The 25,369-nt window shown below is 42.6% G+C and overlaps 1 protein-coding gene across 2 annotated transcripts in view; it reads left to right on the plus strand.

Annotated features, from left to right (window-relative positions):
- The window catches only part of DNAH8 (dynein axonemal heavy chain 8), a 310,883-nt gene that overhangs the window by 53,623 nt on the left and 231,891 nt on the right, over positions 1-25,369 (plus strand). Inside the window, exons 12-20 of one of the 2 annotated variants that reach the window (XM_062187476.1) lie at positions 153-272; positions 2,500-2,635; positions 7,034-7,221; positions 11,248-11,328; positions 12,400-12,516; positions 14,065-14,184; positions 17,152-17,287; positions 21,212-21,327; positions 23,331-23,441. In XM_062187476.1, coding sequence (XP_062043460.1) covers positions 153-272; positions 2,500-2,635; positions 7,034-7,221; positions 11,248-11,328; positions 12,400-12,516; positions 14,065-14,184; positions 17,152-17,287; positions 21,212-21,327; positions 23,331-23,441 — 1,125 coding nt within the window. The remainder of the gene's footprint in view (positions 1-152; positions 273-2,499; positions 2,636-7,033; positions 7,222-11,247; positions 11,329-12,399; positions 12,517-14,064; positions 14,185-17,151; positions 17,288-21,211; positions 21,328-23,330; positions 23,442-25,369) is intronic. The other variant, XM_062187477.1, reaches the window with a different exon arrangement.

Raw genomic sequence — 25,369 nt, forward strand, 5'->3', positions numbered from 1 at the left:
CACGTTATCTCTGAATTGCATTTACATTTTATTGACTACCCCCTGTGTATGCAACCTGTGAATAATGGTAAGACAACAATACAGATAAAACTGAATATCTTTTTTGCCTTCTCCATTGAATTCAGACCTTAATGCTGTATTTTTCATTTTAGCTTTATCACTCTCAAAAAGACGATCCCCCTCTTGCTCGCAACATGCCCCCAATATCAGGGAAAATACTCTGGGTGAGACAGCTCTATCGCCGGATAAGCGAGCCCATCAACTATTTCTTTGTAAGCCAATAGTAAAATTTACGAGGTGTGGATTATGGTGGTTTTGATACAAGAAATATATTTGATCCTGTAACATACTCAATAAAGTTGTTAGAGCCAATTCTTTCTTAGTTTTATTTTTTAGATTTATTTATTGGAAACGTAGATAGAAAGATCTTCCATCCACTGGTTCACTCCCCAAATGGTCACAACAGCCAAGGCTGTGCCAGGAGCCAAGAACTCCATCCAGGTCTCCCACATGGATGGCAGGAACTCAAGTGCCTGGGCCATTTTGCGATGATTTCCTAGGCACATTAGCCAGAAACTGGATTGGAAGTGGGACTTGAACTGGCACCCTTACATGGGATGCTGGCATTGTAGGCGGCAGCTTAACCTGTTGCCACACAATGCCAGCCTTGAGAGCCAATTCTTTTCTCATCAAAAGAAATTTAGCCTATAAATATGCTTGGGAAAAACTAAGTCCATTCTTTCATGTTTAGCACATAAGCCAGTGTATCAAGTTGGTGAATCTTAGAACATTAAGTCTTTTAATAACTCAGGACAATATATAAAGGCTATTAAAAAACAGTTGTTTTTTGAAAACACAATAAAATGCAGGTCTACTGCTGCAGCTTATGTCTGTACATGGACAGATAGGCCACTGGTATATGTTTAATGATGGGGTAGATAGACTCAGAGCGTATTCCTATTTGAAGAACCAAGATCTAGACAGGGCATAATAGAGCATTTTCATTCTCCATGTCCTTAAGTGGATTAGATTTCTGGAAAACAAAACAAAACAGGACAGTCTTAGGTTCTGTTGACATTCTGAAAATGCCAGTTTGTCTTTGTTTTGTTTTTATTTAAGAGTCAGGGAAGCAGAGTAGAGTTGGTCTGCTTGATGTTGTGTCTTACGCCTAGATACAGAAAATAACTATAGAATAGTAACCTTGCAAGGAATTTTATTCTTTAAGCATTCTTAGCTGTTTAAGTGTCTGCCACTTCTGTTTGGCTGCTGTTGCTTATTTCAATGTCCTGGAAAGTAAAAGTATTAAAATCCTGGCCTTAGGTAAGAGGCCACTCTGGAGACTCAATTGTTGATTGATTTTGTAGTGGCCAGGCAGAGATTGTCCTGTTGGATCTAAACCTAAACTTTGTATCTAAACCTAAATTTTTCAATTTTTAATTTTGTAATCATTTACTTAATTGAGAGGCGGAGATAGGCAGACACAAAGAGCAAGATTCCGGGGCCAGCGCTGTGGTGTCCTGGGTAAAGCTGCCGCCTGCAGTGCTGGCATGCCATATGGGTGCCAGTTTGAGTCCTGGCTGCTCCACTTCCAATCCAGCTCTCTGCTATGGCCTGGGAAAGCAGTAGAAGATGGCCCAAGTCGTTGGGCTCCTGTACCCACGTGGGAGACCTGGAAGAAGCTCCTGGCTCCTGGCTACACAGCTCTGGCCATTGTGGCCAATTGGGGAGTGAAGCAGCAGATGGAAGACCTCTCTCTCTCTCTCTATCTCTCTCTCTGCCTCCTTCTTCTCTGTGTAACTCTGACTTTCAAGCAAAATAAATAATAAAAAAAGAGCAAGATTCCATCTGCTGGTTCATTCCCCAGATTCACAGTGGGTTAGGCCTGGGCAGGAGCCAGGAGCTGGAAACACAATCTGAATTTTCCATGTGCTTAAGCAGAAAGACAGTTACTTGAGCTATCACTGCTGCCTTCCAGGGTCAGCATTAGCAGGAAGCTGGAGTCAGGAGATAGAGCTAGAAATTGTACCCAGGCATTCGGATGTGGGTGTGGACATCTGAACCCCTAGATAAAGCACCGACTTTATTTAGATTTTTGAATAAAATGATTGGATTTTATTCTTTATTATTTCTGGTACTGGAATTTTGAAATTTGCCTTGATATTCATACTTCAAGAAAAATCAATTGTAACTTCTCCAGAAAAAGTGGGGAGATACTAGAGCATTGGAGGTAGAGACACTTAATGCCTGGGGCTGTCTATAGGGCTAGAGAGCTCTCTTTTTTATTCCTTTCTTTCCTTCCCCAAGGTTCCTTCTCTACTGATCCTGTTTCCCTGCTCCTATCTCTAGCTTGTGTGGGCTTCCCCTGTTCTGGTTTATTCTGAGACAGACTCTACATTGGTAGCATCATTCTTTTATGTCATTTAAAATAGTTTTATAATTTTGATAAGAAAATAGTCATCAATTTTAAAATGCACATTTTTTTTCTCTTAAAAACAACAGAAGAACTCAGAAATTTTGTCCAGTTTGGAAGGTAAAGCTGTTATCCGTCAATATAACAAAATCTCCTATGTGCTGGTGGAGTTCGAGGTGATCTACCACACGGCATGGATCAGAGAGATTTCACAGATACAGTATGGTGTGTATAAGACTGTGGTGAGGCTCAGGTGTAGGACCTGGGTGACTGTGAATGAGATTGTGGTTCTGGAGAATTTTTAAATATTTATTTATTTAGAAGACAGAGAGGGAGAGAGAGAGAGAGAGAGAGAGAGAGAGAGGCAGACAGGTAGACAAACAGATACATTGAGACAGAGAGCCCTCCCTTCTGCTGGTTCACTCCTGGAATGCCTGTAACAGCCAGGACTGGGCCAGGTTGAAGCCAGGAGCAGGAAATCGATCTGGGTTTCCCCAGGTATTTGAGCCATCATCATCTACTGCCTCTCAGGGTGTCAGGGTGCAATCAGCAAGAAGCTGAAATGGGAAGGAGAGTCTGAGCTCAGATCCAGGCACTCTGACTTGGGATGCAGACATCCCAAATGATGGCTTCAGCCCTGTGCCAAATGATATGGAGCATTAATGATTTACATCCTTATCCTAACCTTAAGCTCCTAATCATGACTTCAGTTGTAAGCGCTTCTCTATGACCTTGGTAGACTCCTTAGTGCATCCCTTAGTAGAAAGGTTTCTTTCTCCCAAACCAGGATCTCAACTTTGGCAGAGCAGAGTCGCAGGCTCAGGAAGTCCAATTCAGTGGGTGGAAAGCTGGGTGTGATGGTGAGAGGTGCTGTTCCCACTTCTGCCTCTTTGTCCAGAACCCTTGTGTTTCAGTTCTATCTAGGCCTTTACCGCACCGCATACCTGTGTCCCGGTTCTGCATGGTGTGGTCCCCAGCTGGCACTGTAGTTAAGCCTATAATAAACACTTCAAATGGCCCAGCTGTTCCTGGGTACTGTGGTGTGTGGTAGGACCCTGTGGGTTCTAATAAAAGCCTGCCATACTCTCAAAGGAGCATTCACAAGAAGCTTCAGACTCTCACTATGGAAAAAGACAAAATTTTCAGCAGCTAAAATGTGGAGCCTGTATGTTTTGCTACTGCAGCACCATGAACATTTGTGTATTTTTGTCCTGCTGGTTTTTCTGCTCCCAGTGCCCTTCCTGTCACCAGCACATGTTCAAAAATGAGCTGAAGGGTTACCTGCGCCATGAAGCCTTTATTATTCTTCCAGGAAGAAAATGACTTCTTCCCCAGGCCTCTGCCCTTTATTGTGGCTCATTCTCATGGTGCTTACTGCTCTAAATGTCCGTCTTATCGCCCCTACACACTCCAAGGATAACATCTTTGTCTGTTTGATCTTGTATCCTTTAAGTAATCATCATGGCTGACATTTATGCAGTGCTTGCCACACGCCAGGCTTTGTCCAAGCTCTTCAGTTGATTTCCTTCATCCTAATAGTGACCTTACAGGGACCTATGATTATTCTCGTTTGCCATACAGATGAGGAAACTGAGGCACGGAGAGGTTACATGATCACCGCTCTAGGAAGTGGCGGAAGTAGGATTCACGTTCAGGTGGTCAGGCTTTTGAATTCATCCCCTGAAGTGTTACATTGTATTGCTTCTAAAAGTGCCAAAACCTGTACAGGCATGCTTGAGAGCTCTTTAAATGTTTTAAAAATGTCCAAAGAGTAGAGAGCAGCTATCATTGATAAATAACAATTCTATTGAGTTTTCTAGTATCAATTGAGAATATCAGTTGAAGTGATTTTTCTGTAGCCTTTTTGAGGTGCCCTGGCCTAAAGTAGCATTCCCTAATGAGGAACACAGACCATCAGAAATGTTGTTCTGTTGGTGTGACTACATGTGACTCTATAGGAACTTGGCATAATTACTGGAGACCTGGTGCTGATAGTAGTTGACCTGTACCATTCCTCTGAGGACGGTTCACGTGGAATGAAGGGTTCACTCCAACCTGGCGCAGGCTTCCTGGCTGTCAATATTTGTGTCTCAGTCTCCCTGACCTGTTTGTCCTTCTAGTCATGCCCATTGCAGTCTTAAGGAAGACGTGCTATATTACATGAATGTTCAAACTCTATTTTGGAATTTATTTTTGAGGACAAATGGTTTCTAACCCAACTTTTTTTTTTTTATCTTATGCCAAAGGGGAACGTTTATTTATTTATTTATATATATTTTTTGACAGGCAGAGTTAGACAGTGAGAGAGAGAGAGACAGAGAGAAAGGTCTTCCTTTTTCTGTTGGTTCACTCCCCTAATGGCTGCTATGGCTGGTGCTGCGCCAATCTGAAGCCAGGAGCCAGGTGCTTTCTCCTGGTCTCCCATGCGGGTGCAAGGCCCAAGGACCTGGGCCATCCTCCACTGCACTCCCGGGCCACAGCAGAGAGCTGGACTGGAAGAGGGGCAACTGGGACAGAATCTGGCGCCCCGACCGGGACTAGAACCTGGTGTGCCAGCGCCGCAGGCAGAGGATTAGCCTAGTGAGCCGTGGCGCCGCCGGGAATGTTTATTTTTATTTTATACCACTTTGGCAAGTGACACTGTAGTAGGGCAGCAGTCTTCAAACTACTGCTGTATGTAAATACTTCCCAAGGTGGGGCCGGCACTGAGTGCAGCAGGTTAAGCCATTTTCTGTGCATACCATATAGGCACTGCTTTGAGTCCCAGCTGCTCCTCCTCTGATCCAGCTCCCTGCTAATGGCCTGGGAGTAGCAAAGAAAGATGGCCCAAGTACTCCTGCCATCCATGTGAGAGACCCAGAATAAGCTCTGGCTCTTGTTTCTTCTTGGCCCAGCCCTGGCCATTGCAGCCATTGTGGAGTAAATCAGAGGATGGAAAATCAATCTCTCTCTCTCTCTTTTTTTTAAAACTTTAATTTAATATAAATTTCCAAAGTATAGGTTATGGATTACAATGGCATTTCCCCCCCATAATTTCCCTCCCCCCCACAGCCCTCCTATCTCCTGCTCCTTCTCCCATTCCATTCACATCAAGATTCATTTTCAATTATGTTTATATACAGAAGATCAATTTAGTATATATTAAGTAAAGATTTCAACAGTTTGCACCCACCCAGAAACATAAAGTATAAAATACTGTTTGAATACTAGTTATGGCATTGATTCACATTGAACAACACATTAAGGACAGAGATCCTACATGAGGAGTAACTGCACAGTGACTCCTGTTGTTGACTTAACAAATTGACACTCTTGTTTATGGTGTCAGCAATCTCCCTATGCTCTTGTCATGAGTTGCCAAGGCTATGGAAGCCTTTTGAGTTTGCCAACTCCGATCTTATTTAGACAAGGCCATAGTCAAAGTGGAAGTTCTCTCCTCCCTTCAGAGAAAGTTACCTCCTTCTTTGATGGCCTGTTCTTTCCACTGGGATCTCACTCGCAGAGATCTTTCATAGGTCCTTTTTTTTTTTTTTTTTGCCAGAGTGTCTTGGCTTTCCATGCCTAAAATACTCTCATGGGCTCTTCAGCCAGATCCGAATGTCTTAAGGGCTGATTCTGAGGCCAGAGTGCTGTCTAACCCAACTTTTGAAAGATTCCTAATGAGTTAGATAAAATTTTTGGTTGAAATTCTTATGAAACCTGCATTTTAAGATCTACATCATGACTAATTTTATCTGATGAAGAAAAGTGAACTCACTTCAAAGGGATATACAGTATATTTTATTTTCCTAGAAAATAGATACAGCCATATCATGTGAAGCAATGTGAGGCTTGGAAGCTTTGTGATTATAAAGAAGTCTCATGTTAGTATTGTTTATTCATATACGATGTAGCTCAAATTCGCACATACAGTCTGTAAGAGTTTTGTTCGTGCTAGGATAATAAATAACTTAAGGCTGTTCATGCTAGGATAATAAATAACTTAAGGCTGTTCAGGATTTCACACTTCAATTCATGACAAAAAGTGTATCTGAAAATGCCTATTTGTATGCATGATGTTCATGTTAGAGGTAGTATAAAAAGAAGTCTTCCTGTTCCTTGTTAGGTGTTCTCAACTCAGTAGGTTAATAAATATTTCTCATTGATATTGAGCCTAGTTATCAGAAATTCAGGATGGAGATTTAATTCAGATCAGCCTCCTTGAAGAAGCCAGTTTGGGGTCAGATGTGGAAAAGGGTTTGAGACCTATGAGGTGTGTCATCTTTTAGAGTTCTTCCCATGTCCATTTTTCAGAGGTTAACTCACAACCCAGAGAAATAAACCAACATTGACTTATTGTATTACAGCTCTCTTTGACCCATTCAGAAAAATATTGCCCTTCACAGCACAAAGGCCATCAATTCTTGCTCAAGTTTTATCTCGCTGGATCTGATTTGACGGCACTGCAGACACTGCAGGCTGTTGTCTAAATTTCAAGTACTTACCATGTGCCATATATTGCGCCTCAGCACTTGGGGCACCCAAAACTCTTGTCCTTGACTTAAGAAGTGGGCATGGGCACAGCAGTGGTGCAGACAGGAAATCCAGAATAAGTGATGTCAACAATCTTTTATTTTCCTGTAGCCTTACAAGCCACACTTTTTGTGCGACATCCAGAAACAGGGAAATTGCTGGTTAATTTTGATCCCAAAATTTTGGAAGTTGTTCGGGAAACTAAATGCATGATAAAAATGAAGTTGGATGTCCCAGAACAGGCAAAGAAAATCCTGAAGTTGGAAAATAAATTGAAATCAGACAAACTGTATTTGCAGGTAAGATAATGTTTTCTAATTCTTTTTAAATAAATTTTTAAAAATATTTAATTTATTTTATCTGAAAAGTAGTTACAGAGAGGCAGAGGCAGAGAGAGGCAGGTCTTTCATCTGCTGGTTCACTCCCCAGTTGGCTGTAATGGCTGGTGCTGTGCTGATCAGGAGCCAGGAGCTTCTTCTGGGTCTCCCTCGTGGGTGCAGGGGTCCAAGGACTTGGGCCATCTTCTACTGCTTTCCCAGGCCACAGCAGAGAGCTGGGTCAGAAGAGGAGCAGCCGGGACTGGAACCAGTGCCCATATGGGATACCAGCACAGCAGGTGGCAGCTCTACCTGCTATACAACAGCACTGGCCCCTCTAATTCTTTTTGAATTGATTTTTTTTTGTAAAATAAAAATGTATCCCTGCAGTTGGGCTGACATGATATTGAAGGAAAATTTGTTACTATGATGATTGTTGATAGAATTAAAATGCTGACTTGCAAACTAAAGGAAAGATTGTAGATGGAAAGCAGAATGTGAAATTACAAATTAGACTTAGACTTCTGAAAAATGACAAGTGATAAAATAGAAGGTTTAAATAATTCTTTTTTTTTTAAAGATTTATGTATTTTTTGAAAGGCAGAGTGGCGGTTGGGGGAGAGAGAGAGAGAGAACGAACTTCCATCAACTGGTTCACCCCTAAAACCAAATCTGGGCCAGGCTGCAACCAGGAGCCAGGAACTCCATCCTGGTCTCCAGCATGGGAGCAGGGGTACAAGCACTTTGACCATTGTCTGGTGCCTTCCCAGGCACATTAGTAGGAAGCTGTATCAGAAACAGAACAGCTGGGGCTCAAGCTGGCGCTCTCATAAGGGATGCTTGCATTGCAAACAGCAGCTTTACCTGCTGTACCAAAAAGCTGGCCTCCCACTCCTGATTATTCTGAATATTATAATTTTATAGATGAAGTACAGTAAATTTTATATACTTAATCCTAGGATACTAGTAAGATATAAATTCACAAAATGCAATGACTATAAAGTGAAAGGAATTCAACACTGTGGGGTGAGTGGAGCATAGATTCACTTCCAGTTCAGTAATGGGGCAAACTAAAATTAAAAAAAAAAAAAAGAAAAAGAAAATAGCTGACAAAAAGCGACATTCAAAAGTGGTAATCAAAATGTTCAAATCCTGATGCATAGTTTCTAAAAGCTGAAGAAAGAAGAGTGAGTAGCATCAGCATTCTTTTTTTAAAAGATTTATTTATTTGAAAGAGTTACACAAAGAAGAAGGAGAGAGAGAGAGAGAGAGAGAGAGAGAGAGAGAGAGGTCTTCTATCCGATGGCTCACTCCTCAATTGGCCACAACGGCTGGAGCTGTACTGATCCAAAGCCAGGAGCCAGGAGCTTCTTCCAGATCTCCCTCGGGGGTGCAGAGGCCCAAGGACTTGGGCCATCTTCTACTGCTTTCCTAGGCCCTAGCAGAGAGCTGGAAGTGGAGCGGCCGAGCCTCGAACTGGTGCCCATATGGGATGCTGGTGCTTCAGGCTAGGACGTTAACCCACTGCACCACAGCACTGGCCCCAACATTAGAATTCTTTAGAAAGGCAGTTAAAACAGTGGTGTTAGTTTCACTGTTCTTTGCTTTCTCTAGGAAGACTTTGACATCTATTTGGGGAACTCAGGAAGACATGTTAGTGTAAGGAACCTCCCACCAGCCCTATTAGTGACAGCAAAGACTGGAATATAAATTCAGCCATAGAGAACTGATTAAAGAAGATAAACACATAGAAATTAATGGAAAATGATTACTCAATGAAAAAAGAGTTCTATTTAATAAGTTACAAAATACATTAACTACTTTTATACTCAATAATATAATAGGTAAATATAGACTTTTCCTATTTCTGGCTGGGAAGAGTAATATGAATCTGCCACTTTTAATATGTCATTATATTTAAATCTCTTAGTTTAACCAAAGTTCATGTCTGGGCATATGGATATGTTGATAATGAAGTTTTTCTGAAAACTAATCTAACAGAATACCAAAGAAAATTTCAAAAACTTATCCTACAAAAAGTTACAATAAATTAAACATGACAATTATATTAATACATGTCGTTTTACTAAGAGGAATAGTAAAAGAGATGAGTATTAGAGATTCCCAAAGCAGTTTTTAAAAATAACAGTTTTAATGAAATGTAATTCACACACCATACAATTTACTCATTTAAAAATATTTATTTATTTATTTGAAAGGCTGAGTGACACAGAGAGAGGGTGAGACACAGAGAAAAAGAGATCTTCCATTTGCTGGTTCATTCCCCAAGTGACTGCAACAGCCAGGATTGGGCCAGACCCCAGCCAGGAGCCAGGAACTCTACCTGGGCCTCCCATGTAGTTGGCAGGGCTCCAAGCACTTGGGCTATCTTCTACTGCCTTCCCAGGTATATTAGCCAGGGTGCTGGATCAGAAATGCAGCAGGCAGGACTTGAACTGGAGCTCATATGGGATGCTGGTGTCGCAAGCTGCAGTTTAACCCGCTGCGTGACAATGCCTGCCCCCAATTCACTCATTTAAAGTATACAAATAAGTACTTCTAGTATATTTACCAAGTTGCACAATCATCCCCACAATCAATTTTAGAAGATTTGCATCACTCCTGTCTCCCTCCCCACAAAAAAACCCACACCCATATCCATTAGCATTCGCTGCCCATTGCCTTCAACTTTCTCCACACCCAGGCCCTAGCAACCACCAATTTACTTTCTGTCTGCATAGATTTGCCTGTTCTGAGCATTTCATACAAATGGCATCATACAACAAGTGATCTGTTGCGGCTGGCTGGCTTCCTTCATTCCTATACATCAGTACCTCGTTCCTTTTTATGGCCAAGTAGTACTGGAGTGCATGGCTGCACCACTTTGAGTCTTTCTCTTTGTGAGCTGATTGATTTTTAAGTTGTTTCCGCTTCTTGGCTGTATGAATCACACTGCTGTGAACCTCTGGATACAAGTACTTGTGTGGGGGTGTGTTCTCCTGGGGCTACTCCTTGGAGTGAAGTTACTAGATTGCAGTAATTTAGTAACCCGTGTGAAACCTTTTGAAGAACTGATGGGGTTTTCCACAGAGGCTGTGCTGTTTTACATTCCCGCCGGCAGTCCAAGTGGTTTCCATTCTCTCTAGATCCACGCCAATACTTGTTAGTACTGCTCCTTTTCCTAGTGGACAGGAAGTGGCATTGTGGCATGGTTTTGATGACAAGTGAAATTGAGCATCTTTAGGGATTTGGAGGAATGTCAGTTCAGATACTTTGCTCATTTAAAACTTTAAAATTGAGTTGTTTGTCTTTATTTTTGGGTGACAATAAAGTTTTTTCTGTGTTCCAAATACTGGCCTCTTATCATATGCATGATTGCAAAAATGTTCTACCTTTAGGTAGGTTGTCTTTTCACTTTTCCTTTGCAGCAAAACACAAACATTTTACGTTTTGATGAAGTTCAATTTATCTCTCTGCGTCTCTGTGTTGCTCTGGCTTTCAAATAAAAATAAATTAAAAAAAATGCTAAAAAATTACAAAGCTGTCAAAAATCATCATGGTTCATCTCTTAAAACTGTCTAAAAGAAAATAGAAAGCTTATTAATTCTGGTTGTGCAGAGAAGTTAAAAATTTATTTTGACTCAAGAGCACAAGTGTAGCATCAGTGATGAGGGAGAAGACAAGGGACAGAAATGGGAAAATGTGTGATGACAGACATCACAAAAAGATAATTATCCACACTATTTAAAATACCATAAGTCTGGAAAGACAAATGGTACATATGAAAAATGAAAATCTAGTTACTTTATTGACTCATTGTTTAAAGGAGCTGCCTAGGTAATTTACAGATGAGGCAAGAGTAGGGTAACTCAGTTTAAATTTAAATGAGTAGCTGTGGGCACAGGGCTGTGAGCAAACACAGGTATAACAAAATCTTCCTGGTATGAAACAAAAATTTACTGCCTTAAAATGAATTAAAGTGAAATTTGCCATTCGAACTTTTTACAGGGACTTCTGCAGTATTATGATGACTTATGTCAGGAAGTGCCTTCTGTGTTTGTCAATCTGATGACCCCTAAAATGAAAAAGGTTGGTAATGCTAAAGGTACATATGGACTTTCCAGTTATTTAAAATTAGACTCTGGTTCCACAGATTAAGGATTTTAGAACACCTAGTCTTGTCTAGACTGCCTAGTTTTCTACTCTGACTTTACAGACCTGTTTTTTTTTTTTTTAATTTTTTTTTTTTTTTTATTTTTGACAGGCAGAGTGGACAGTGAGAGAGAGACAGAGAGAAAGATCTTCCTTTTGCCGTTGGTTCACCCTCCAATGGCCGCCGCGGTAGGCGCGCTGCGGCCGGCGCACCGCGCTGTTCCGATGGCAGGAGCCAGGTGCTTCTCCTGGTCTCCCATGGGGTGCAGGGCCCAAGGACTTGGGCCATCCTCCACTGCACTCCCTGGCCACAGCAGAGAGCTGGCCTGGAAGAGGGGCAACCGGGACAGGATCGGTGCCCCGACCGGGACTAGAACCCGGTGTGCCGGCGCCGCAAGGCGGAGGATTAGCCTGTTGAGCCACGGCGCCGGCTTGTTTTTTTTTTTTTTTCCAACAGAATGATTTGTCTAAGTTTTGTTATCTTTAACATTTTTTTCCCTGATTAATTTGAAAGGCAGAGAGACAGAGAAGAGAGCTCCCATCTGCTGATTCACTCCCCAAATGCCTGTGACAGCTGGGGCTGGGCCAGACTGAAGCCAGGACTAGAACTCAGTCCCGGTCTCCCACACAGGTGGTAGGGCCCAACAACTTGACATCACCCGCTGCCTCTCAGGGTGTGCATTCTCAAGAAGCTGGATTAGGGAGCAGAGCTGGAACTTGAATTCCTGGCACTCTGATATGGGATGCAGGTATCCCATCTGGTGTCTTTACCACTAGGCCGAATGCCTGCTCTGTTTTATTGACTTTGAAATAAATGAAATCCGAATCACGAGTACTTTCTAAAAATCTATGAGGATCACTTCCTATGTAGCCAAAGATGTTTAAAGACAGAAAGTTACCTTTATTAGGCATAGCTGAAGGATGTAAAACCTGTACTGTTAGTGGATAATAAAGGAAAGCAGATTGTCCTGTTAATAGTGGAAGCTGTAACGATGTTGCTCTTTGTAGGTGGAATCTGTGTTGAGGCAAGGGCTCACAATACTAACATGGTCATCTTTAACACTAGAAAGCTTCTTTCAAGAAGTTGAATCAGTTTTGAATATGTTCAATCAACTTTTAAAGAAGGTATGATCAACAAATTAAGAAAAAAGCTACATATGTTAATGCTCAGGATATAAGTAATCTATTAACTATGGAAACTCTCTGAATGGTGTGACTTTTAACTACAAAGATTTCCATTAAGTTAAAAATAATGTTTTATGTTTCTTTCACTGCTTTAATGTCTTCTTTTTATATGAGTTGCCTTGTTCTTGTCCCTGAAATGCTTTGCGTTTAGTATGCTGAAATGATGATTCAATTCTGCCTTGAAGTTTAGAAAATGGGATAATTACAGACTGTTGAAGATGACGGAATGGAGTGCCTAAACATTAATAGCAGCAGTAATGCCTCTGATACTAATAGATGAAATAAGTCATCTGAGTGAAGACTGTCTCTTGATTTCAGCCACATTGCCATGTATACCATGAGTACTTTTTTTTTTTTTTTTTTTTTTGACAGGCAGAGTGGACAGTGAGAGAGAGACAGAGAGAAAGGTCTTCCTTTTGCCGTTGGTTCACCCTCCAATGGCCGCCGCGGCTGGTGCGTTGCGGCCAGCGCACCGCGCTGATCCGATGGCAGGAGCCAGGTGCTTCTCCTGGTCTCCCATGGGGTGCAGGGCCCAAGCACTTGGGCCATCCTCCACTGCACTCCCTGGCCACAGCAGAGAGCTGGCCTGGAAGAGGGGCAACCGGGACAGGATCGGTGCCCCGACCGGGACTAGAACCCGGTGTGCCGGCGCCGCAAGGCGGAGGATTAGCCTAGTGAGCCGCGGCGCCGGCCCCATGAGTACTTTTTAAAAAATATTTATTTCATTTATTGGGAAGGCAGAGTTACAGAGAAAGAGGGAGAGACATAGAGAGATCTTCCATCTACTGGTTCACTCCTCAAATGGCTGCAGTGGCCAGGTCTGGGCCAGGCCAAAGCCAGTAGCCAGGAGCCAGGAGCCAGGAGCTTCTTCCAGGTCTCTCATGTGGGTGCAAGGGCCCAGCACTTGAGCCGTCTTCTGCTGCTTTCCCCAGTGCATTAGTGGAGAGCTGGATTAGAAGTGGAGCAACTGGGATGCGAACTAGTGCCCACATGGGATGCTGGCATTGTAGGTGGCTGCTTAACTCACCATGCCACAAGGCCGGCTCCACCATGAATTTTTTTTAGGTGTGTGTGTATGAATTTACAACATCGTGTAATAAATAAACTCTGAGGCTTTGGAGTCAGTTAAACCCGATTAGGGTTCTCTGCCTTGTACTACCAATGGGTTTCTTCCCTGTTTACTTACCTCTCTGAGCCTTGGTATCTTTAGCTGGGAAGCTGGGATATTATTGCCTCATACACTGGAATGAAAATCAATGGAGAAATTGTATATAAGCTTGTGCCACATGGTGCTGCTCAATGAAACTTTAGTTCTAGATCAAGCTTTCTTTGCAGATGTCCTCCTGAGATTTATACCAGAATATGCTCAGCTCAGGGTGCAAGCTTCCAGATTTAGTTCTGTTAATGCATTTATAACTCACGTATAATGGGGATGAAAAGCTAGCTCTTCAGGAAAGAAGTCTAATCATGTTTTCTTCTTGTCGGTAGGTCAGTGACTTGTGTGAAATGAACATTGATACGGTTCTAAAGGAAATAGCCAAAACCATGTTAATTACCCTGCCTGAAAGTGGTGCTACCAGAGTAGAAGATATGTTGACTCTCAATGAGGTATGCACTCATTTCTTATGGTTACAAAAATACGGGGTCAGAAACCTAAAATGTGAAGGGGCAATCGAAAAGCGTAAATCTGGCTCAGTAGCATTTAGACATTCGAGCTTTTGGGGGGACACCCTCATCTCCAAAGACTTAGATGGCTTCAATAACTTCAGCTCATGACAACACCCTAGACGTTATCTTACTGCTGTCCTCAATCTAATGCTGAAATCCCTGGGGACCTGCCAGTGGTTCAAAGCTCTTCCTCCTCTGTGCATGCTCCCTGGCCCATGCCATCTTTCCCATAGTTTTAACTACAATGTACTCTTCCTTTAAATTACTTGGAAACTTAATCCTCAGAACTCCTTCCCTCGCCTCCATTTCCTAAATCTCACCGAGTTTAAGGTTTAACCTCGTACTTAGATTTTGTTTTAATTTGTCTCTTATTTCCCATACTTATTACCCCATTTTTGGGTCAAGCCCTTAAGGTTCTTTTTGAGTTTAGTAATGGATGCTGTGATCTAACTGGTCTACCTGCCTCTACTTTGGTCCCATCATATCCATCCATATTGTCATAAATATACATGAAACGCCTCAGCTTAAATCTTTGAATGACAGTGGCACCTAATCCTTAGAGGATAATATCTGACCTCCTCAGCATCACATCATATTGAAATTATTTGAATATTTATTTATCCTACATTGACTTGAAATCACAAAAAGTCCATCTTTGATTATTTGGGGCCCTTGCTTATCACACAATCCCTATCTGTCTGCTGCTGAGGTGGACACACTGCCCGATGCTACACCTGTCAGCCACTGGTGGTGTTGACTGGGTTAGAGGACTGCTTGGTTGGAACCATGGAGCTTCACTGGGCACTGAAGCAGGTCCAGAGGCTCTGTCTGCAGGTACTGGGCCTAGGATCAGGGCCTGTTAGGATCTAGTCAGTGCTGGGTTTTATCAGCCTGGCACTGAGTCCCAAATAGTCCTGTGATCTCTTGCTGTTTGCCCACGGTCTAGGAGGGGTGATAGAAGCAGGCACTCAGCTACTCAGGCAGAGCCTAGGTTCATTATACCCGGGACTCACAAATCACCAACTCTGTGCAATCTTGGGGGTAGTGATACACCCCAAAACTTGACTGACTCACCCAGGGTGCAGGTTTCTGCCTGATACTGGGTCAAGTCCAGAGATTCTGTCCATAGGCTCTTGCCTTGAGATGGAAACTGTTAGGATCTACCCTGTGTGGGATTTACTAGCGCAGAACCAAGTCCCAGGACAGTCCTGTGGCCCCTTGCTGTCTGCCTAAGGTTGGGGGAGAGTGATAAAGGCAGCCCTCTGGCCACCTGGGTCCCACAGTCACATATTCCCACAAAGTCGCAGGGGTGTCCACCAATCCTGCCAGAGGCCTGCAGTGACACAGGCACACCAAAATGAGTCGCATCTCCCTGCAGGGCAGGGCCTCTCCCTGAAGTCAGAGGCTCTGTCTATTACCTCGGTAGGAGGGAGAGGCCTTTGGGCTTTATCAGATGCCAAGTCTCAGCACCACAGGCTGGGTCCTGAGCTCCCGATCCCAGCCTCTCCATGAAGCTAGAGTTTAGCTTTCTGTTGGAGAGCTGGGGATGGGAGACATGGACAACTCTTTCCTTCTAGCTTTCTTCAATACGACTTCTCTTATGATTTTAACAAGACAAGGCACTGCGCTCTCTCACCTGGCTTCTGTAGCTTATGGAGGTGACTTCGTGTGAGCATAGTTGTTCACATCTGTCTCCGTGGGGAGGTGGTCTTAGTAAGAATCTCTTACTAAGCTTTGGTTCTGATTCCTGTACTTATGTTTTCTTCTAAGAGGTTTTTTTTTTTTTTTATTTTTGGCTCTTAAATGTAGGTCTATGATCAGTTTTGAATTAGTTTTATTTATGGGATAAGGAAAGGATCCAATTTCATTCTTTGGTGAATGGATATTAGTTGTCTCCACACCAATTGTTGTATCCCATTAATTTTGTAATTAATACTGGAAACATACAGAAGAATGCATATGATATTCTCCCATTTGTTCTTTTTTTTTTTTTAAAGTTATTTATGTATTTGAAAGGCAGAGTTACAGAGAGGCAGAGGCACAGAGAGAGAGAGAGAGAGGGTGAGAGGGAGAGACAGAAAAGGGAGAGAGAGAGAGAGAGAGAGAGGCTTCCCAGATGGCCAAAATGGCTGGAGCTGCGCAGATATGAAGCCAGGAGCAAGGAGCTTCTTCTGGGTCTCCCATGCGGGTGCACGGGCCCAAGACTTGGGCCATCTTCTACCGCTTTCCCAGGCCATAGCAGAGAGCTGGATCGAAGTGCAGCAGCCAGGATTCGAACCGGCACCCATTTGGGATGCCGGCACTGCAGATGGCAGTTTTACCCACTACACTACAGTGCTGTTCCCTCCATTTGTCCTTATGGATATGTTATTTTTGAAGATTACTGTGTTATTTTGTGGCGATTTCTGGAGATACTAGGGAAATGCTAAGACAGACATGTTTATTCAATTGCCAGTTGTAACTAGTAGTATCTGGCCCCTTTTGTAGGGGATTTCAATGCCAGGGGTGTATATACACACATGCGTCAGTCTGCCATGGTCCCCTGGAAGTGTCCACTTCTTTATCATTCAATTTTCCCCCACTAGACTCAAACAGCACTCAGCAACCATTGCCATTTCAGTGTCTAGCGCTGTGTTTGATAACATCTTCTTTGTATTCCTTTGGCCCTCTGAGTCAGCTACACATGAAAGACTTTGGTATTCTTTTTCCTTTTCTTTGCTTGGACATTAGCCAAAGCTGAGCATTTAGTAATAGACAATTCTGGATCTGAAATACTATGCCACTGTCAACTATGGCTAGTTATTTTAATTGAAGTTAATGATCGTTTTATAAACTCAAGTCTTATTGCTAATACTCCCAGTGTTTAGAAGTAGCTTTATGTTAATAGTCATGTCTTTGTTTTAACAGACATACACAAAAGAATGGGCTGAGATTCTAAACCACAAAAGCAAGCATGTGGAAGAAGCTGTCAGAGAACTTATATTAATATTTGAGCAAATTTATGAAGTTAAGTACACTGGGAAAACAGCAAAACAATTACCAGGTAATTTCACAAGCTAATATTTGCATCACAAGAGCTATAGATGTATGCTCATATGGGCACCTCCTGCTTAGCAAATTACAGAATTCCAGACTCCCTGAAAGAAAGCAGATATACAGCATATATTACATTGTTTGTACACACAATTTAGGGCCAGTGAGCTCTTTTTGTAAGTAAAGGATTAGTCAGAGTCTTTCTGAAATCCAAGTTCCTGGATGTCAAGTCATCCTTGTAATCAAACTCTTCCATGGATAGCAGGCTCAGGCCTGCTGTGGTAAATTTTTTTTTTTTTTTTACTTCTTGTGCAGCATCCTAATCTTGTCATTTTGGATATTTGATTTATTTTACTTAAAAAAAATTTGGACTAGGCAAGAGTAAAATCTAAAATTTTTCATGAATGTTGAAAACTTAATTTGGGTGAGACCATGTTTTAAGGCATCCCATTCCCCAGCTCCCCCTCCGCCAAGACCTTTCTTTGTATAGAATGAGCTGTGTGTTTCTATTTAGAATTGTTTCAGGGGCTTGGGCTGCAGACAAATGGGGTCTAGTTGAAGAGTGAGCTCCCTAGGAAGCAGATATCATACACAGCACTGGTCTGTCTTCCCCAACTTTGATTAAAAACTGGCCTAAAGACTCAGAGGTGAACTCCAACTTTTGATTCTGCCCAAACCCTCATCAGCCTAGAGCAGTTTGCTTGAGTGGGAGCAAGAAGCTTTCTTACTTCACCAGGTCTGTTGAGACAAACACTATGACAAGGTGCCTGAATTATTTAAAGTGGTTGAAATAATTTTGACCCTATGGAATTTCCTGTTCACTGAATTTCATAATCTCACTTTTCCTCCAAGAAAGTCCAAGGTTATAATAATTCTGGTGACTATGTATTAGTAAGCCCAGGGGATAAGCCACTAAACTTAAATCCTCTTTGTCATAGCCATGGAATACCGGGGAGTTTTTGCTTCCTGCTCCTGAGGTTGTGGCTAAAGAATATAATACTTTTAGTTTTGCTCAGATTGATGTCTCCTAGATATTTAGAGACTTTGGATGAAATTGAAGGGGGTTATTGACTTCATTTTAAGGTTTTCCTTTTCCAATTTCTAAATAAGAACTGACTAGATGGAACTTTGTAGTCAGAGGTTTGCCTTGTTGGTTTTATAAAGGGTTGTGTGTGTCAGTCATGATGAATACGTGTCCTTCCTGCCACCCCCTTCTCAGGGAACCAGTGGGAGGCAGGCCGTGCTGCACACCGAGTGTGCCGCCCAGACCATGGAAGCAGACCCAGGCATATCTGAACAGGGGAATGTGTGGGGTGTTGGCTTTTTTTGGAGTGTAAGAACATCACAGTCAAGCAGAGATCCTATGAGAGTGACCTTTTTTTTTTTTTTTTTTTTGACAGGCAGAGTGGACAGTGAGAGAGAGACAGAGAGAAAGGTCTTCCTTTTGCCATTGGTTCACCCTCCAATGGCCGCCGTGGTTGGCGCGCTGCGGCCAGCGCACCGCACTGATCCGATGGCAGGAGCCAGGTGCTTCTCCTGGTCTCCCATGGGGTGCAGGGCCCAAGCACTTGGGCCATCCTCCACTGCACTCCCTGGCCACAGCAGAGAGCTGGCCTGGAAGAGGAGCATCCGGGACAGGACCGGTGCCCCGACCGGGACTAGAACCCGGTGTGCCGGCACCGCAAGGCAGAGGATTAGCCTAGTGAGCCGCGGCGCCGGCCAAGAGTGACCTTTTTTTAAGGAAGAGAGGGGCCAGCGCCATGGCGCAGTAGGTTAATCCTCTGCCTGCGATGCCAGCATCCCATATGGGTGCCGGTTCTAGTCCCGGCTGCTCCACTTCCAGTCCAGCTCTCTGCTGTGGCCTGGGAAAGCAAGTCCTTGGGCCTCTGCACCCACGTGGAAGACCAGGAAGAAGTGCCTGGCTCCTGGCTTCGGATCGGCGCAGCTCCGGCCGTTGCGGCCATTTGCGGAGTGAACCAACGAATGGAAGACCTCTCTGTCTCTCCCTCTCACTGTCTGTAACTCTAATTCTCAAAAAAAAAAAAAAAAAAAAGGAGGAGGAGGAGCATAGGAAAGAGGCGGCAGGTAGAGAGGGTGAGGAGAAAGGAGAAGGGGGAGGGAGAGAAGCAGGAAGGCTTGTAACAGTGGCTCTAAGTGGGGAAGGATTTTGCCCCCAGGGGACAGCTGACTATGTCTGGAGACATGTTTAGGTATGTTAAAGTGTGAAAGGGGAGGGGTGCCACCTGCTTCTAATGTGTAGGGGCCAGGGATGCTGCCCAACATCCTGCAGCCCAGCCCCCAACAACAATTATTCAGCCCAAAATGTCAATAGTGCTGAGGATGAGAAATTCCTGGGCTAAATGGGAATACGCAGCCGGTCTTCTTTCCTCCTAGAGGTCTTTTTCTTCCTTCCTTCCTTCCTTCCTTCCTTCCTTCCTTCCTTCCTTCCTCCCTCCCTCCCTCCCTCCCTCCCTCCCTCTCCCTCCCTCCCTCTTTCTTTCTTTCTTTCTTTCTTTCTTTCTTTCTTTCTTTCTTTCTTTCTTTCTTTCTTTCTTCCTTCCTTCCTTCCTTCCTTCCTTCCTTCCTTCCTTCCTTCCTTCCTTCCTTCCTTCCTTTCAACTTATTTATTTATTTATTTATTTGAGAGGCAGAGTTACAGAAAGAGAGGGGGACAAAGGGAGAGGTCTTCCATCTGCTGGTTCACACTCCAAATGGCCACAACAGCTGGAGCTAGGCTGATCCTAAGCCAGGAGCCAGGAGCTTCTTCCGGGTCTCCCACGCGAATGCAGGGGCCCAAGGACTTGGGCCATCTTCTACTGTTTTCCCAGGCCATGTGCAGAGAGCTGCTGAAGAGCAGCAGCTGGGACTGGAACTGGCACCCATATGGGATGCAGCTGGTCACACACACCCCCATTTTTTCTTTTTTAACTTAGTTTAATTTTCAGTGCAGTGTGAGAAACACAAAGATATCAGTTCAGAAAGTTGGAATACCCAAAATATAAACAGGTAATTTTGAAAGATAATATAGGGGCTGACACTGTGGCGTAGAAGGTAAAGCCACTGCCTGCAGTGCTGGCATCTCATATGGGCACCAATTCCAGTCCTGGCAGCTCCACTTCTGATCCAGCTCTCTGCTGTGGCCTGGGAAAGCAGTAGAATACAACCCTAGTCCTTGGACTCCTGCACCCGCATGGGAAACCTAGAAGAAGCTCCTGGCTCCTGGCTTTGGATCAGCACAGCTCTGGCCGTTGTAGCCATCTGGGGAGTGAACGAGTAGATGGTAGACCCCCCCCTCCCCCTCTCCCTCTCCCTCTCCCTCTCCCTTTCTCTTCCTCTGCCTCTCTGTGACACTGCCTTTCAAATAAATAATAAATCTTTTAAAAAAGAAAGAAAAATAATGTGCAAATTCTTTTTAAGATTTTTCTTACTTCTAGATACTGAGACTATATGAGGGTTCTTCAAAAAAAAAAAATTCATAGAAGAGTGCAATTCAAATAAAAGCTCCTTTTGGCATAAAGCCAATGTGAAATCCATGCGTATGAATGGTCTTCAAAAAGTTAATGAAAATGCATGGTACAAAAAAACTATGCATGATATCAAAAGTCTTTTGCATGAAAACAAGCTAATCTTTTAAATCAGTTTTCCACAAACTTTCTGAAGTACCCTCATATTTAGAGGATATTTCTTGGTAGATTGATGGTTCTGTTGAGATGGATAATTTAAATTGAACTCAAGGATGACCACTGAAGGAACAGATGCAAAGCAATCAAAAATCTCAAAAGTAAAAATAAGTAAGCACGAATGTAAAAAAATTTTTAAAGGAAGACCTTTGAGTTAGCTGAAGCTTTCTCCAAGGCAAGGATTTGTTCATACAGAATAAACTTCATGCTAAAAAATCAAATGTTTACATTTTTGTTTTGTCTTCTGTTTCTAGAACAGCGGAAACATGTTGTCTTTGGAAGTGAAACGGAAGAAGGTGAAAACACCGATTACGAGGCTAATATTGTGAATGAGGTTGATACTAATGAAAAAGAAGATGAATTTAAAAAGGTACTTATTGTGGAACTACTTTACACAGTTTCTCAGAATTATGACGGATAGGATTCTAGACACTGCACTGCCTCTTCCAGGCAGTTCTCCAACACTCTGTGTCTACATCAGAGTGTACAAAAATGCAATTTTCCATTTTACACTGTAGCATCAGGCAAGACCTAGCAATTCTTACAGTGATGTGATTCTATAGTTATCTCCCCCTAATGTGATTGGTCTTGTTTTCTTATATAGTAAATGCCACTTCTGGGATGGTAGTGCCAGTGCATTTGATTCAGAGTGGAGAACATTGTTTCCAGTCACTGTGTTTAATCAAATTATCTATGTCGCAAGCCCAGATTCTGACTCATGTGGAGCTCGGGGAATCTGCCTTTTTTTTTTTTAAGATTTTATTTTAATTTATTTGAAAGGCAGAATGACAGCAAGAGACACAGAGAGAAATCTTCCAACCATTGTTTCACTCCCTAATGGTAACAAGGGCTGGGGCTGGGCCAGGCCGAAGCCAGAAGCTTGGAACTCCATTTGGGTCCCTTGTGAGGGTGGCAGGGGCCCAAGTACTTGTGTCGTCTTCTGCTGTGTGGGGTGCTGGTATCGCAGGTGGCATCTTAATCCACTGTGCTACAACATTGGTCCTGGGATCTGCCTTTTGAACTAGTGCTTTTCTCTCCCCAGAAAACCCTGGGTGGGCAGTTTCCCCATGTACTGAAATGTGTTGAGAGTGAAGATTACAAAGGAGACGTGCATGGGGTTTCTGTCTTCTTGGGCCTCACCTTTCTGGTCATACATCAGCTCTGAATACCCCTTCCACATTTGCACAAATTCCTGCTTTCTCCTCCTGTTGATTTTCCTTTAATTCCTTGTATCCTTCTTCTTTTCATTCTTTCTGTGTTTTACCCACCTTTACAAACTCTCTGACCTAAACAGCACATCATTTTTCCACTATTGTGCTCTGCTCGAGGATGGCTTCACCATTTGACTGGGTAGCACCTTGCTGTGGAGTCCAGATCTTAGTCTTGGACGTCTCAGCTCTATGCACCAGGTGGCCACTGTCAACTGCACCCTATCTGAGCGCTACCTCTGTTCAGTTGCATCCCTTTTGGCACTGGCTGGGGACCCTAGAAAAAGACAGAGTACCATCAGAGCCTCTCCAACTGGGGGACCATGTGGAGTTGTATTTAGTGCAGCCTCTGCTCTGCCATCTTGCACCTTGCTGCCAGAATGAAATCTCTCACATGAAAGTCTGATTCTGTCATGGTCTGGGCTTTAGCTTGATAATTCCCCAGGCCCGAACATAACCCCTCACCCACGGAAAAGCTTGATACCCCTCTTTGTTCATGCTTGGTATCCCCTCCTCTGTCCCAACTCAACTCGACTTGCCCGCCCAGTCTCAGAGATACAGGGTTCTAGAGCAACGAAGAACAGGATGACCAGAGCTTGGTCCTGGATGTGTGCAAGCAAAACAGGATGCCGAGATATCTGCCTGTCAGGCTGGTCCTCTGTCCTGTGCTCTGGCCAAGAAACTGGGCTGCTCCTCCCAAGGGAGAGAAAGGGTGTGTGTGTGTGTGTGTGTGTGTGTGTGTGTGTGTGAGACAACCCATGGTCCCAGAGGCCGGGCAGCTTCCCATTTTTCTGGATATTGTGCATCTTAAAGTATGTTTGTCCACCAGGTGGCGCTTCTGGAAGGTGAAGACTGGTTATCCTCGTGTGCAGACACGCTTGCGTTGAGAAATCAATGAGCAAGCCAGGATTATTTTGAAGGAATTGCTTTTGAATTTTGGCTTTTGAGTTAGTATAAACATTGCAAGGGTGTTTATGTATGCATACTTGATCATATACTGTTTGTGTAAGGAAAACCAGTGAAGTAATTTAGGGTTGAGTTTATTTCTTCATTATCATTGAATTTATCTGGTTTATTATTCTTCACTTGACACAGGTCACTTCTAATATTGTATTAGAGGACTTTTTAGGGGAGATACAAAATGTAATACAATTTCTTATTACAGGAATGTAAAGAAGTCTACGCTTTTTTCTCTCATCAATTACTAGACAGTCTTCAAAAAGCCACACGGTTATCCTTGGACACAATGAAAAGAAGAATATTTGTTGCAAGGCAAGTTGAAAATATGCTAAATATAGCTTATAACACCACCTATAATAATAAAATGCTATCAGCACCTCTTATTTTTATTAATTTATTTTTTTACAATTTATTAAGTTCACTGTCCTGAACTTGGTGTTTATCATTGTCTTGATTTTCTTTACAGTTTACCATGTTTGTATCCATAATCAATTTATCATTCATTAATTTTGTCTGTATCTGAACTGTGCTTAGCAGTATGTTTTTCAGATTAGTCTGTGTTGATATAATTATTTTCACCTCTGTTTAGTTGGAGTATATATAGTCTGTTCATTCATTCTTCTTGTGGCTTGGATCACTTCCGTTTGGCCTCGTATAAATAACGCCTCTGTGAGCATTCTTGTAACCATCTCCTTGGCTGCACATGTCAAGATTGGATTTGTGGCTCCTAGGGTCCCTACGTACCTCATTTTACCAAGCAGTGCCTAGCACAAGAGTGTCCATGTGTCCTCCTTCTTGCAAACAGTATTATTCAATTAAAAAGAATTCTTACCAACATGGGGTATATGAAATAGCATCTCACTGGGATTTAAATTCTCATTTTCCTCGTTAGTATGAGATTGAATATATTTTCATGTTTGTGACTATCTTTTCCTTAGCATTTGTGTTCATTTTTTCTTTTGGATTGTATTAATTCATAATATAGCAAATATCTTCTCCAAGGTGTAGCTTATTTCATTTTCTTTATTAGTTTTTATTTTTCTTTGCTGAATTTAAAAGAAATTCAAATTTATTAGTCCTTTGCTCAAAATATTCAAATTTATTTTTATCCTGGTGATTTGCAATTTTTAAGTCTGTTTAAATAAACTTAAATGCTTGTAGTTCTTCTTTTTAGAGATTTAGTCCACATAGTATTTACTTTTATGTTTGGTGTAAGGTAGGATACTAATGTGTATGTGTGTGTGTGTGTGTGTATGCAGTGCTACTAAAGGTGATTGTCATTCTATGAGTCTGCTGTATGGACTGCTTCCCAGATTGGAGCCTTCACTCCTTTTTAGTTCTGTCTATTATTATTACCAAACACTTATCCTATTTATATGATCACTTTAACACTTGATCCTATCCATATGATCTTTATAACACTTAGAATGCTATTTTTACCACCCAGCTTAAGGGAGTTTGGGGTCCTATGGCAAGTTTTTAAGCTGTGCCCTTAGAAGTAAGTCCGTAGGAATGTGTGCAGAACTATACTGCTTTACAGTTACAGACTTTGTACATTTTACAGTTAACAGCTTCAGGGTCATGGTGATTCTTCCTCCACGCCCACCCTTCCACCCAAACTCCGGCCCCCTCTCCCACTTCCCTCTCTTATTCTGACTCTTACTTTTAACTAAGATCTATTTTCTGAACTCTCTTATGGGTAGTATCTCTGTATCTATTCTAGAGATTGTATCAACTATTGCACATTAAATATTTCAGTAAGTACTTTTTCCCCTTATCCTTCATGTATTGTATTATTTATGCCTTTTATTTTAGCAAGTTCTCTATTAAAAATTTTTTTGGAAGATAACCTTCTTTTATCTCTTTGAACATTACCAATATACTTAATTGAGTTTGTCACACTCCTGTACATTGAATTTTATCTGGAGTGAGTTCCTGTTTTAATTTTTGATTTCGTTGGCTCTCTTCCTTACTCTAAGACTTATCCATGCCTTTTGAGATTTTCGTGTGCAGGCTCATCTTTGAGCCAGAGCATTTGTGTGTGTGTGTGTGTTGCTTTCTCTTTCTCAGCCTTCTTATCTGAAAGTTTGACTTTCGCCTCCAAGTCACCTTGGGAGCCTCCAGTACAGAGCCGGGTCTCATTGGTTCAGTTACTGCCCCCCAGCGAGGTCCTGGGGATATGGCAGGTTCAGTCGGGGAGCGCCCAGGTGGCCCAAGCTGTGGATTTGCTTCTTTCACGCCGCA

The sequence above is a fragment of the Lepus europaeus genome, chromosome 3, assembly GCF_033115175.1.
Source record: "Lepus europaeus isolate LE1 chromosome 3, mLepTim1.pri, whole genome shotgun sequence".
NCBI lineage: Eukaryota > Metazoa > Chordata > Mammalia > Lagomorpha > Leporidae > Lepus > Lepus europaeus.